The sequence below is a fragment of the Armigeres subalbatus genome, chromosome 2, assembly GCF_024139115.2.
Source record: "Armigeres subalbatus isolate Guangzhou_Male chromosome 2, GZ_Asu_2, whole genome shotgun sequence".
Classification (NCBI taxonomy): Eukaryota; Metazoa; Arthropoda; class Insecta; order Diptera; family Culicidae; genus Armigeres; species Armigeres subalbatus.
Genome location: NC_085140.1, coordinates 331,995,354 through 332,010,737, shown reverse-complemented (window position 1 = coordinate 332,010,737; position 15,384 = coordinate 331,995,354). Strand labels below are relative to the sequence as shown.

At 39.4% G+C, this 15,384-nt stretch overlaps 2 protein-coding genes across 3 annotated transcripts in view; both read left to right on the top strand.

Moving 5' to 3' along the window:
* LOC134212763 (cysteine-rich with EGF-like domain protein 2) overlaps window positions 1-15,384 on the top strand; it is a 162,764-nt gene that overhangs the window by 69,017 nt on the left and 78,363 nt on the right. The gene's annotated exons all lie outside the window — the stretch shown is intronic.
* LOC134212762 (WD repeat domain phosphoinositide-interacting protein 2-like) overlaps window positions 9,190-15,384 on the top strand; it is a 96,747-nt gene continuing 90,552 nt past the window's right edge. Inside the window, exon 1 of one of the 2 annotated variants that reach the window (XM_062690902.1) lies at window positions 9,190-9,955. In XM_062690902.1, coding sequence (XP_062546886.1) covers window positions 9,885-9,955 — 71 coding nt within the window. In that variant the 5' untranslated portion in view covers window positions 9,190-9,884. The remainder of the gene's footprint in view (window positions 9,956-15,384) is intronic. The other variant, XM_062690903.1, reaches the window with a different exon arrangement.

The following is a 15,384-nucleotide window of genomic DNA, read 5'->3' as shown; positions in this document are numbered from 1 at the left end:
ATTCCGTTTGCTGTGTATGTAAACACAGCGAACGAACGAACGAAACGAAAAATGCGCGAGCAAAAAGCACGTCAAGCAGGCCCTATCAAAGCGACCGTGTGCCGCTCAAAGCGCACTAGCCTAGTCCTGGTGTTGGGTGGGACTTTAAACAAATTTGACCCGACTGATCGAGCGTCTGTCCACCAAGGAGGTGCGGCTCCGTCTGTTCTGGCATCCAGCGGCTGAGTATGAAATGCTATTCCCCGGAAGCTATACCTACACCCAAAAAACAAATCTGACAATTATTGTATAAAATCTGGGCATATACAATTCTGTAAGCTTCTTATACAAAGATTGTATTAAAATAATACAAATCTGTATTAGTTTAATACAATATTTGTATAAAAAGCTTACAGAATTGTATATGCCCAATTATTATACAGTTTCTGTAAGGTTCTTATGCAGAAGTGTATTAAAATCTGCCATCCCCTGGTTGGGTGTAAGATGGCAGCCCCATCCCGGTGGATAGGGAACCTTGGGCCAACAACCTACTGTTCCCGAAACATCAATTTGTTCAAAAATCCGATAATGAAAGAATACGGACTGGTTTTACGGCGACGACTCTTAGCGCGAAACAACGGACACGAATAGGAACATGGAACGTTTTAAACGAATAGGAACATGGAACACAGAACGCCGTCGGGACAAGTTCTGCTATATTCTGGTTTACGAGGTGAACACGCTCCCTGGCCAACTCCCACGCGGAGTTGGCTTCCTACCAAGCGCTAAGGCACACTCTGCGCTTATGAAGAGGGAACCTATAAGTGAAAGGATAATCGTTGCCTGATTTAGAACACGGGTCCGAAACCTTACTATAATCCAATGTTATGCGCCAACCGATGCTGCCGACCTGCAAGACAAAGAGAACTTCTACAGTCAACTCAATGCCGTCGTAGATAGAATTCCGAAGGGTGATATCAAGATCTGTTTGGGCGACTTCAATGCAAAGATCGGATCCGACAACTAGAACCATGAGCGCATTATGGGACCACGGTGCCCCGGTAGACCGTTATTATAAAATAAAAATGTCCATCAAAACCAAGTACAGTGCTCAATTCCTGTGGAAATTCTGCACCTCTGGACCAATTTTTTAAAAAATCCCTAGGAGAAATCTCGAGAAATCTTGATTTGAAGTTTTTAGTTAAGATATTTCAAAAGAATCCATATAAGAATCCAAAAATATCACCAAAAACCCTGATTAATCCACCTAGATAGATGTCCTTCAATTCTTCTTGAATCTGCCAGTCGGAAGTAACCACCAGCTTTGCAGGGTTGCTGTCCGGCATTCTTGAAATATGCCCTGCCCATCGTACCCTTCCAGCTTTAGCTACCTTCTGAGTACTGACTGGGTTCGCCGTAGAGCTGGGCGAGCTCTTGTTTCAACCTTCGCAGCCACACACCATTCTCTTGCACAACGCCAAAGATGGCCCTAAGCAGGCGTTGCCGTTATTAGAACTATAAATATTTACAACTGACTTATCTTACCAAACTGACTTAAGTATGTTTTTGTATGGCTAACTTGCTCGGGTTTAATGTAAGTGTTGCTTTCAATGTTTAATAGAATGAATAGTAAAAATAATTTTAATTTAGTGTTTATGTTCGTAATGGAGAGAAGTAAGACCAGAGTTCGTGTAGAATAATAGTAGTTATAGAAGCTGTTATACTCGATCACAGCACTTATTAACCAATCATTGCTGCCAAATCTCGTCAAAGTTCCAATCAACGGACTAGAAAAAGCATGTCTAATATGTAAGCCAAAACCTATTCCTGTACCTCTACAGAACTCAGAAACATGATAATTCAAGATAAGGTACTTTGACGTAAATGGAAGCTGCGGCTGTTTCCAGCTGCTAGCAAATCCATCAATTGCTTTTTCAAAACCATGCTCGTGTTTCAAAGAGCTGTATCTTGCGTACACTTTTATCATTCAGAAACTGCTGATTGAAATATTAATTAGAAAGTTGTTAATGTTTAGAGTAATGCCGTAATCCGAAAGATCGGGATTCTAGTGAACTCTATGCAATTTGTTGATACTTCATCTGTACTTGGTTCACCCATAAATTTACTCAACATGGCGCTTCTCGAGCAACTTTAAAATCGTATTAACAATTCCGAACTAGATGTGTAGTGACGGAGATAAGCAAAGGTTCATTTTGTTTCTTTTTTAAAGTGTTTTTAAAAGTTCAAAAATTGAATATTTCTTCGTCGTAACCGAAAACCCAAAAGAATATGCACAAAGCTTGTAATTTGTTTTCTTTCTCTTGTGCATTTTTCCTGATGTTTTCCTTGGTTCTCGAGAGCTCACTCGTAGCTTTTCCTTACCGCCATCTTTGGAGTAATTACCAGTCCGATGATCCTTTTGCGGGGAAATCTCAGAATATGATAAAGCTCAATTGTTACAGCATCTGCCGAAGATCTAACCTGTTATATAATGCTAAACAACTGCACTACTTTAAACAAATATTTAAGCTGTTGGTTTTTTTCATCATTTTTTTTCATGCTCCAATCTTTACTTCTGAATTCTGATGCTCGAATACATTTGTGAATACAATAAAAAAATACAAACTTTAATCTGAATGGCATTCAACAAAGAATCTGCAACCTGCACGTGAATTTATGAATGGTTTTGAACATAGCTATTATAAAACACTTCAAGCCATACAAAAAACATACCTAAGTCAGTTTGGTGAGCTTAATCAGTTGTAAAAATTTATAATTGTAATAAAGGCAACAAATGCAAACTGGGTGAAAACAACTTGGACCACTTTTTGGACGGCTTTGAAGGCATTTTGGGGATATTATTGAATTAAAATATAGATTCTTTTGAAATTTCTTGATTAAAAACGTCAAATCAAGATTTCTCGAGATTCCTCCTAGGGATTTTTTAAAAAATTGGTCCAGAGGTGCAGAATTACCACAGGAATCGAGCTCTGTACTTGGTTTTGATGGACATTTTTATTTTATAATAACGGTCTACCGGGGCACCGTGGGGACGCCATGGTCTCGGAGACATGAGCGAAAACGGAGAGCTGTTCGCAGAATTTTGTGGTAATAACGACGTGGTGATCGGGGGATTGCTCTTTCCTCATCGACCGGTTCACAAGGTCACGTGGGTCTCCCGTGACGGCTTTACAGAAAATCAAATCGACCACATCTGCATCAGCCGAAAATGAAAACGGAGCCTTCTTGATGTACGGAAAAAACGTAGTGTCGATATCGCATCTGATCATCACCTCCTCATTGGCGAAATACGCCTGCGCATTGCGCGGATTCGTCGGCAGGAGGAAAGAGTTGGACGACGATTCAACACACGCCGACTGGAAGATGCCACGGTGAAACGGTCCTTCGTTGAAGAACTGGAGACGCGTGCTGCAGATATTCCGGAAGGTGGCAGCGTGGAAGACCAATGGACCGCCATCAAGAATGCCTTCATCGCCACCAGCGAGAACAATCTGGGCGAACTGCGCACCCAGAGAAAACAATGGATCACCGATGAAACCTGGAGGAAGATAGAGGAGCGAAGAGAAGCCAAAGTCTTAGCCCGTGAACGATACGCGGCTCTTGAGAAGGAAGTAAAACGCTCATGTCGACGGGACAAGCGAGCGTGGGCAGACTCTCTGGCCGACGAAGGAGAGAGAGCCGCCGCAACCGGGGATATTCAACTGACCAGCTGAAACGCTGGTTCGAGCACTTCGAACAACTTTTTCAAGTGCCAGCCAGGCCATCACCACCTCGGCATGATCTGCCTAGGATCCGACGTATAACACGCGTCAATACCGAAGCTCCATCACTCCTAAAGATTCAAACAGCCATCCACAGCATGAAATCGAATAAAGCCCCAGGGATCGACTGCATATCAACCGAGATGCTCAAAGCTGACCCCCTGACATCCGCTCAACTACTGCATCGTTTATTTCGTAATATCTGGGACACCGCAACTTTCCCGGTCGACTGGATGCAAGGTATCTTAGTGAAGGTGCCCAAAAAGGGAGACCTGACTGTATGCGATAACTGGCGAGGCATTATGTTGCTGTGTACCGTTCTCAAAGTTCTGTGCAAAATTATCCTAGCCCGGATTCAGGAGAAGATCGATGCGACTCTCCGGCGGCAGCAAGCCGGATTTCATGCCGGAATATCCTGTGTGGACCATATTGTCACGCTCCGCATCTATGAAAAAGCTTACGACCGTCTCAATCACGAGAATATGTGGGGCGCCCTGAGACGCAAGGCGGTTTCGGCCTCATCGAAGCACAGTACGAGGCCTTTTCGTGTAGAGTGCTGCACGATGGGGTCCTGTCCGACCCTATCCGGGTCGTAGCTGGTGTGAGGCAAGGATATATTCTATCACCGTTACTGTTCTTCATCGTAATCGATGAGATTCTGGTAGATGCCTATAACCATGGAGCACCTAAACGCACCTAACCATGGAGCACCTAAACGATTTCGAATTGGCTGATGACGATGCACTCCTCGCGCAACGGCGCTCTGATATGCAGAGTAAGCTCAACGACCTTGCCGAGCGCTCCTCCTCAGCAGGTTTAGTCATCAACGTCAACAAAACCAAATCGTTGGATGTAAACACGGTGATTCCTTCCAGTTTCACAGTAGCCGGGCAACCAGTGGAGAATGTTGAAAGCTTCCAATATCTTGGTAGCCAAATGGCGTCAGACGGCGGTACCAAGATCGACATAGGCGCACGGATCAAGAAAGCAACAGCTGCCTTTGCGAGTTTAAAAAATATCTGGAAAAACAGGCAGATAAGTGAACGCACCAAAATACGAATTTTCAACTCTAACGTGAAATCTATGCTGTTATACGCTAGCGAAACATGGTGTGTATCAGTGGAGAACACTCAACGGCTGCAGGTGTTCAACGTCCTTATGCCTAACGTCATAGACCCAGCAATCTAATATTTTTGGATCGACACATTTCATGAAGGAGTTTTTGTAAGAAGTTCTGATTGAATTCCTGACGAAATTCCGAAACATATTTCCGGAAAAATTCCTTAAGAGGATTTCTTAAGTTTCTTTTGAAAAAATAGCTGAAATAAAATTCAAAGAAATTTCCGAAAGAATTTTTAACCAAATTTCCAAAGAAATTTAAAAATAAATCGTACAGGAATCCGATGGAATCTATGAAGCAATTTTCAAAGGAATCCTTTAGGATTTTCCTATGCGATTCCTAAAAGAAGTTTTGATTGAATGGCTGAATTACTTCTGGGTGAATGGGTGAACTTACGAAGGAATTCCTGGAAGAATTTCTTAAGTAATTTACAACATTGTTTTTGTGAGGCAACCAACTCTTTTTTTAATCGCAATATTTACTTGTTTGAATCGATTATTTTGCTGCTAAAATCTATATATGGCAAGTTTATTTTTACCTGGAAATCAATGTGAAACACCTGGAAAAAATCAGGGAATTTTGTTTTTGCAGATGAGTAGACACCCTGTGGTTGAAAAATTCCAAAGCCATCGCGTTGAAATCGGTGCTGTTATACGCTAACGAAACATGGTGTGTATCAGTGGAGAACACTCAACGGCTGCAGGTGTTCATTAACAGATGCCTGCGGTATATAATTCGGGCCTGGTGGCCTCACAACTGGATCTCAAACAACGAGCTCCATCGTCATTGTCACCAGAGGCCGATAGCAACAGAAATTCGGGATCAGAAGTGGGGCTGGGTTGGCTACACTCTACGTAGGGGCGGAAACGAAATCTGTAAACAAGCATTAGACTGGAACCCATTGGGACATCGCAGCAGAGGCAGACCCAAAGGCTCATGGCGGCGAAGCCTCAATAAAGAAATAAAAGAAGTCGACCGAAATCTAACCTGGCAACAGGTTAAAGCGATAGCCGGGCAACGCTCAGGATGGAGATCTTTCAAGTCGGGCCTTTGCACCACCGGAGGTGTACAGGATCCATAAGTAAATAAGTAAAGCATAAAGGATGTTAAGCATAAAATGCCCAAAAAAAACAGCCCACGACATAAAAAAGATAGTATTACGCCTAACGTCCTTATGCCTAACGTCATAGACCCAGCAATCTAATATTTTTGCATCAACACATTTCATGAAGGAGTTTTCGTAAGAAGTTCTGATGGAATTCCTGACGAAATTCCGAAACATATTTCCGGAAAAATTCCTTAAGAGGATTTCTTAAGTTTTTTAAAATAAATCGTACAGGAATCGCCAAATGCATCTCTAAAGCAATTTCCGGAACCATTCCTTGAGATGTTTTCCAAAGTTTTTGCAAAGAAATTTTCAAATGAAATCCTGGAGGAAGTTCTGAAGCAATTCTTAAAGTTCCCTCTTTGCTGGAATTTCTGTAATCATTTCCGGAGGATTTCCGATGGAATCTATGGAGCAATTTTCAAAGGAATCCTGGAGGATTTTCCTATGCGATTCCTAAAAGAAGTTTTGATTGAATGGCTGAATTACTTCTGGGTGAATGGGTGAACTTACGAAGGAATTCCTGGAAGAATTTCTTAAGTAATTTACAACATTGTTTTTGTGAGGCAACCAACTATTTTTTTTAATCGCAATATTTACTTGTTTGAATCGATTATTTTGCTGCTTAAATCTATATATGGCAAGTTTATTTTTACCTGGAAATCAATATGAAACACCCGGAAAAAAACTGGAAAAATCAGGGAATTTTGTTTTTGCAGATGAGTAGACCCTGTGGTTGAAAAATTCCAAAGCCATCCCGTTGAAAAGACTTTACGGAATGGAGATTTCTATGAGCCGCATGCGTGAGATCAACAAAGAATTAAAGGCCCCCGCGCAATACACCGGAACGGCGACGGAAACGGCAGATTTGACAGTTAGCCCATATATTTTCTGTCAAATTTTCCGTTTCCGTCGCCGTTCCGGTCAATTGCGTTTGGGGCTTAACCCCTTTACCATCGAATAAACCCTTTACCCTCTCATCATTCCATGCTCACCCTTTGGTTTAGCCTACTCGGTGATTCATGTAGCTTTTTAACAGAGTCCACTGTTAACTCCACCAAATCCCACAGGTCGAACGCCTTATTCTCTCTAGATAATGCTCCGAAATAGCTAAGTAAGTTGTGACGAGACGAACGCATGGAGAAAACAGAACTACGCAATAAAAATCATATTCGACTAGATGCTGATTTCATATTTGGGCTTATTCTACGAGTCGAGTGACGTGAGGTGAGTCGATTTTAGCAATTCTCACGTGAGGTGACCATGTTATTCAAATGGGGCTATACGACTCTTCTCACGTCATTCGAGCAATCTCACGTCACTCCACTCGTAGAATAAGCCCAATTAAAAATTTGGAGACAGCACGCGTCGATAGAAACCCTTCTGCACGCGATGGTATATGAGCAAATCAAACCACCTTCCTTTTGCCAGTGGAGAGATATCAGCTTCCACACTGATACTCTTCCCTCCTTCTTTATATGGGAGCTTGACAGAAGGAAGGTCCTGAGATGTCTGCCGTATCCTAACGGAACTATCAAATTTATACTTTCGTCTCTAATTCTATCATGGATTCTTCTTCTTCATTGGCATTACATCCCCCACTGGGACATTGCCGCTTCGCAGTGTTCATTAAGCACTTCCACAATTATTAACTGCGAGGTTTCTAAGCCAAGTTACCATTTCTGCATTTGTATATAATGAGGCTAACACAATGATACCACAGACAAACAGACATAACACTAAAGAAATTACCATCGGCCATGACTTCAGTGATCAATTTGAATTTGATTGATTGCACGTTTCACAACTAGAGGCGCTAGCGTCTTAATCCTTCGAGTTTGACATTTCAGTCCAGCGCCTTCTGGTAACAATGTCATACGAAACATTGTTTCGTGGAAGATGCTCGCAAGATGGTGATAGAGTAGCTGTGTGATGGATTTTTCAGAAAAATGTTCAAGCTGTTACGTCTGTTTGTCTGTGATGATAATTTTTTGCCCAGGGAAGTCGAGACAATTTCCAATCCGAAAATTGTCTAGACTGGCACCGGGAGTCGAACCCAGCCACCCTCAGCATAATCTTACTTTGTAGCCGCGTATCTTACCGTACGGCTAAAGAAGGCCCCATGAACATGTACGTCTATGTTTGCAAGATGATATTAGCATTTCCATATTATTGTAAATCGTAGAAGTAATCCACTCACATCATTAATAGTTGACTCTTAAGAATTCTGAAGCTAAATAATGAGTATCGGAAAAGTAATCCTATACAAATGTTTGTAATATATTCATTTGAATCATGTTCTTTAAGATCAGTAGTCAATAATTAATGTGCTAATCTTTTTAAGCGTGTTTTTGTATCAAGAGAACTGTAAGCAACGAAGTCTCTCAAAACTTGATGTTCTCTCGCCTTTGTAACATAAAAGCTTGCGAGTTTTCCTTTCTCCCGCTCCCGCTTATCTTCACCCACTCGAAAAGCTCTTCCTCGGCAATCGATGGTTGTGATGCAAAGGGGCTGAAAACCAAACAAAAACACAAACATCACCGTTTACTTCGCCATCGCCTTCGTCATTGATATCTGCTGTGATATCGTATATGATGGGTGTTTCGGTCGATTTTGGTCGCACTCACACAAAGGGGAGGAAGTATTTTTCCTTCATTGCTATTTGATGGAGATGTGTTGTATGCTTCCCATCTCGCTCTGGTCCGTGTTTGGCTTCATTGCCAGCTGCTTATGAGCTCACTTCATCAGAGATGCGCACCGTTGTTTGCCCACGTTGGATTTCCGTCATATCTAACCTTTGTCAAAAAGCATAGTCTACAATAAAAACTGGACACAATGCTTGAAATAATCCACCAAATTATCCATACGTAAAAGCATTAATATTGAATCTAAACACTAATCTTTCCTTTTTATTTTTAGGTTTTTCAAAAGTGGAAAATTTCATAAAAACCGAACATCTTCAAAAGAATCAACCAAAATGTTAGCAGATTATAACAACATATATAAACTGAATGAATTGTTGATTTCACAGAATATGAAAATGCAGCAAAATGCTTCCTAAAATTAAAACTAAAATCTCAAGTCGCACGAGCTTACCAAAGCTTTTTGGTCGTTATTGGAACGAAAACTGGCGCGTAACCCTATTCGTTTGAAAAACAGCGCTCAGCTGAATCCAGTGCCAAACAAAACTGTTCGCTCGAGCTTCATGATTCAGTCTGAAAGGAAAATTCGTGTGAAAAGGATCCTCCGTCTCCTTTGTGTGCATATTTTTAGCCAGCCAGCCAGTTAACTAGCAGCAGCAGCAGTACAATAGCTTCTCGATAGCTAACTGTATAGCAACAGAGAACTTTGTTGTTTTTAACCAACCATCCAATCAATTGTGCAATATTTCAGCTGATTTTCTTCGCGCCCTCCGCTGCAAGTAAAATCATCACCCGAAATAGAAATCAGTGCACAGTGCAATTATCGAACTGTATAGTGTGTGATTTAGTTCTACAAGCTTTAAGCCAAAAGTGAAGACGAGTGAGGATCATCAATTCCTTTCGGACCCATCGATCTGAGGAAAAGTGTTTGTTTCAATCAAAAACGCTTTTCTTTTCTGTACAAAAAAAGTTGAACTTTTGTGCTCGCCATCTCAAAGTCAAGAACCCTAAGCCAAGTAACTGTTAAGTAACTGTATAAAGTACAGCCAGAAAAAAGTGATACGACAAAAAGTGCAAACCGTTTTCGAGCTATTTTCCAATTTCGAAGCTATAGTGAAAATTTTTCAAGTATAACAAAAGAAGTTGGAAAAACTGATCTTTTTTTAAGTGCACAGAAAAAGCCAAGTCTTTAAAAGCGAAGAAAAAGAGTAAAATCTCTCAGCTTTTCTCTTCGCGTCCGCGCAAAGTTCGCTTAAATGAGTGATACAAATCTGAAATGTTTCGGCAAAACTGGTGGATTCTCTATAAATTTTAATCAAGACTATACGTAAGTAGCCTTTTCAGCTTATATCATTTTATCATCATGAGGTGCAAAAATTCAAACCACAAACTGTGCTCATCGCAGTAGGCGACGACAAGCTCAGTGAAGCTCTTCCTTTATTGTTTCGAATCATTGTTTGATGCTAAAAGTGACCTCATATTTATGCTCACAACTACCAACGGCCTACTACGTCGAATGAAAACACGGTCGTGTACACGCAGACACACACTGGTGGAGTAAAAATAATCACCAATACCACCAGTATCAACACTATAACTCAAAGGAAACACAACCTGTTTGTGTTGACAAAGTGCATTCATACATCAGGGTGGATTATTGAGTGAATTTCGTCAGATTGGGATTTGAAAATAATTCCCAATTTCATGTTACGCAATTATGTGTTACTATAACTTTTGATGAATAAATGTTTGAGAACCAGTAATTTTCAAACATACCTGTGAAATTCAAAACAAAACTGAGATTCGCATTTGAAATTGAGTTACAAGAGCTATTATACATATCACAATGTATAAAAGTTCTCTCGATTGCTAGATTTTTTTGCATGCGGATGTGAACCACCCTGATAACCACGTACTTGAGGGATGCGCGCGCGCATTTTCTAGACGTGCCTTCTTGAAGTCTAAGCGACAGTATCATCATATCACCTGAAATAACATGTCAGATGACTTCATTACGATATTGTACACAACACGGATATGGTGAATTCAGAGTTGCGAGTGATCTCTACACATACACCATTGTTCATTGCTTCTCTACACATAGGAAAGAAAATTTAATTTAATGTTACCAATTAGTGGTCAAGTGTGGAGACCGTGAAAATGGGATTCGTTGTGCGACTGAAATGTAAGCTGCATCTATTGTGGTGTGAATGTTTTGTGTTCAGCCAAGGTGACTCTTTCGCGATGAATTTTTCCGCTGTACTGTGCAATGTTGTGAAACTGAGTGTTTTGATAAGAAACAAGGAGAAAAACAGATGGTGTGATACTGCTGTTGCTGTGGTCAGCTGTTAGTGGAGAAGAATGTGGGACTTTGTTTATACCCGTGACTGGTTGAGAAAAGATGATGAAATTCGTTTGCATATTTATATGCGAATCACGTTTCCACGAAACGACACTTTTTTTCAGGATCTTATAGTTGAAAAGTGATTAGTGTTTATAACTCATGTTTTACAACAATTACACTTCAGTCGTTTTAATTTTTGTTAATAACAATTTTGACACTAAACTAAAAACTGTGTCTCATCCCAAGACTTCGAAAACTGAGTGAATATTAATCTTTTTATCTGAGTCACTCCCAACGATTTATCAATCATCAAATAATATTGTAAACGGAGCGTTTGGTACGAGATGTCCCCGTTCTATAACTTAAACGTGTTAATGAAGTTAAGTATTGATTATTTCTGTGAAATATGCGACAACGCTTGACATCAAGCTTGGCCGCTTTGATCTTTGAAATACATCCATGATGTGCTTCTTCACACACCAATATTGACAAGTAGCTGATAAATATAGTCGATTCTATCATTGTTTAGGATTCCTCCAAGTGATGGCTGTTTATGTGTAGACTTGACTAGTCTAAACAATTCGATTTAAGGCTAATTGTGTATCAATTCATTCGCGATTTTTACAGCCTGAATATCCTGAACTGCCTGAAAATATATTTCAGTGAAATCTCAACAAATGAATACCGGTTAGCTGAACATTAGTTTCTGCTGGGCAATCTAACATTGTTTTGAGTGAGATTCAATAAATTTCTTGTACAGCGGAATGCATCTTTAATTGAAAGACTATTTTTCGTTAATCAATGGATGGACATAATGATAACCAGAATGATTAAAAAAATGCAATAACATGTATTACACTAAACGTTCCTGATCCAATATGTCTTAGTTATGGCGTAATATTCTCTCATTCCCTAACTGGGGCATAACCACCTCGAATATTTGTGTACATTATGCACTTTTATAATTATTAACTTCGAGGTTTTGTGGTTTTAATATCCACTTATCGTTTTTTTTAAAGAATTTTCCAAAGAATTTCGTGAAATCTTCGGGTTTGAAATTTGCACTACTGGCGGGATAGCAAAAGGAGTGTTTCTTATCAAATGTATATCCGTTGAGGCAGCAGAGCCTAGAGGGTTCGGAGAAACAGGAGCTCGAGACTGACTATAATTTCATCCAGCGGACCTACGGAATTTCGAACTGCTCTCAACTGATGAATGACTTCAAAGTCGTGATAAAAGAGAAGACACGGAAGTTAGAAGCAAGCTAGCGTTGAGCACAATATGTTTCATCGGGATCTAGTAAACACGCTCCACGGCGAAAAAACTCTCGCCTTAACAATGAATAAATATTATTTGTAATGATTCATATTATCATAATCGCATTGGGCTCCATCTAGTTTTTAGAAAACGCATGAGCCTTAACCTTCCTTGACTCGCACCATTGTAAAAACTTCAACAGCTTCGAAAAAATCACGCTTGTCGTTCACAAGAGCGAAGACTGCTTGAATGATCCAGGACCATGCGAGTCCCGGAAGAATAATGAACAGGAATTACCTACACAATCAGAGGAATTTCAAATATTTAAATCAAGACAAAATTTTCAAAACGACATATCTGCTTTTGTAAACAAAGATTCAAACGACGTTTTGGCGAATCTGATAGCTCTCCCACACAGAAAAAAAAAATCCATGGTAAAAGTTACTATTTCGTATGGGTCAAACACAATTGGTACGTTTGCGTGCGTTTTGACAGTTTTTCCATGGGAAAAGTGTCAAAACGCACGCAAACGTATCAATTGTGTTTGACCCAGTAGACTACGCCTTGTTTTTTAAACTACTATAAAATTTTAGTTAAATTAACCATGGTTTCAGAGAAATTCACCAGTGATTCAGTTCATGTGACAACATTCCACAGGGACCACCGTTGATTTTTACTGCGCGCATGGTAAAATCAAACGGGTTTGTTATCTGCTGAAAATCGTCGGTGCGTAATCTTAAAATAACCCTTGGAATGGTAGTTTCCACCGCAACATTTTTTTTTGTGAACGCAAACTAACTCAACCAATAGGTAGGTGAAGGTTTCCGCTACCTGTTGATGGTATGCAAAGAATGTTCAGGCCAAATTTGAGCCTAGTCAGTCATAAAAAAACCCCTGCCAATAATAGAACAAAACCTGCCAAAGCCGTCATTCCCCCTAAGTTTTGAAAATTTTGTCTTGAAATAATCCAAACAAATCCCCAGAGAAAACGCCTGCAGACTTAAAAAGCAAAGTCTAGAGCAGATTTCATGAAATTAGCAGTACCCAGTTGTTTGTAGTATGTTCGAAATGTGTAGTGTAGTAAAGTCTCTTTTATTATATAGTAAACAAGAACTTGGTATCTTTCATTCATACGATCTAGAGCATGCTCGTCGATCGATCTAGGTCTGATCATCTAAGACAAGAATCTAGAAAAAAAAAAACGTATGTATATACTTTTCTCCATTCTAACTTACCTTTACCTATGGGTCCGGTAGTGGTGCAAAGTGCTGACTTGAAAGACTTGAAAGATTTTCCTCGGTGATCAATACACCATGAGTAAAACTCTCAGAAGATGAAAATAATCCATAACATTGAACAAACGTATCAATCGATTCATGCAATTAAAAATGTGTTGAGAAATTCCTGGAAGAACTTCCGAGGGAATTTCCGGAGGACTTTCCGAAGGATTTTATATGGGTCCGGTAGTGGTGCAAAGTGCTGACTTGAAAGACTTGAAAGATTTTCCTCGGTGATCAATACACCATGAGTAAAACTCTCAGAAGATGAAAATGAGCCATAACATTGAACAAACGTATCAATCGATTCATGCAATTAAAAATGTGTTGAGAAATTCCTGGAAGAACTTCCGAGGGAATTTCCGGAGGACTTTCCGAAGGATATTAGCATAATTTACTATTTTTTGCTGTGTCCCCTTCTAGTTCTAGGATGAGTCCCCAAAATAATTTTTAGGGAATTTTCGAACGGATTCTTTAAGAAATTAAAGAATTCCTACTAGATTTTTCAAAAGAATTTCTAGACAAATTTTCAAACAAATTTATTAAGGTACATATTCTCCAACGAATTCCTAAGAGAGATTCCAAAGTAAATTTCTAAATAAATTCCCGAAGGAGTTCCGAAAGAAATTTATATTTTCATTTTAAATTTCAGAAAAATAAACCTGAAGGAAATCCTAAAGGAATTTATTGAATTTAACCAAAATATGCTTCGATTAGCTTAACTTGGCCGTTTATTGTCCATCATGCTGTTGTGCATGTTTGGTTTCATCACCATTATAGGTTTGAGACTTATTCTTATAGTACTGGTACTTTGGCTGCTAGGTCCAAGCCAACTTATACTTTTACATCAACTGTATTTTCGAACGAATTCCTAAAGGAATTTCCAAAGAAACTCCTGAAGGAGTTTGCAAAGGAATTTATAAAAACATTTCCGAGGCAATTGCTATAGGAATTTCTAAAGGAACACGTAAACGAATTTCCAAATGATTTAATGAAAGAATTTTTTTAAGAAGTTTTGAAAGAACTCCCGAAAAAGTTTCACAACAAATTTCCGGAATAATTCCTCTGAAGTTTCTCTGAAAAAATTACCGAATTAAAATTTAGAGATATTCGTAAAGAAATTTCCAAAGATTTCTAAACAAATTATTGAAGAAATTTCAAAAGAATTTCTAAAGAAATCTACAAAGTATTGTACAAAGGTTTTTCCGTAAGATTTTTTCGAGAAATTCTCGAAGGAGCCCCAAAAGGAATTGCCAAAGAAGCTAGTTGACTTGTTTCTCTCTCTTGCGTTACTTTTGCTGGATTTATGTGAAATAACAACGTAATTCGGTTCGGGGAGTATACCTCAATTGAAAAGTTGAACCATTCAGAATATGCGACGGCAATTGCGCGAAGCGGTTACATGCTGCTTGTGTTGGTTGATCTGAGACAACAAAATGTGCCCTGGCATCAAAAAGCGTTTTTTGGATATGCTACGATTGCCTACATGGTTTCTGCAAAACTCGTGATAAAAATCGGAAAGGTTATGTACAAGTCACAATATCAACAATATCAGTCAGAATTGTGTTACTATTCGATTACTTATGTCACTGGTTTCGCACAAAACTGGCATAACTCAAAATATGAACATTGTTGGACACAACAATTTAAAATTTTCACTAAAAAACCCTAATTTATTCCCCAGTGATGATGATGCCTTTCTCGATTTCATCTGTTGGATCCGACTTAGTGTGGTTAATGTTTCCCAATTTTTTAGCCTACATTTTTGCGCTTAAATGTTTTGAAGTGTTTCATATAAATTTTCAATATTTTAAAGATATACCACAAGATAATCACAAGTTTCAATAAAGCTGGCAGATTTCACAGTGGGAAAAGGGG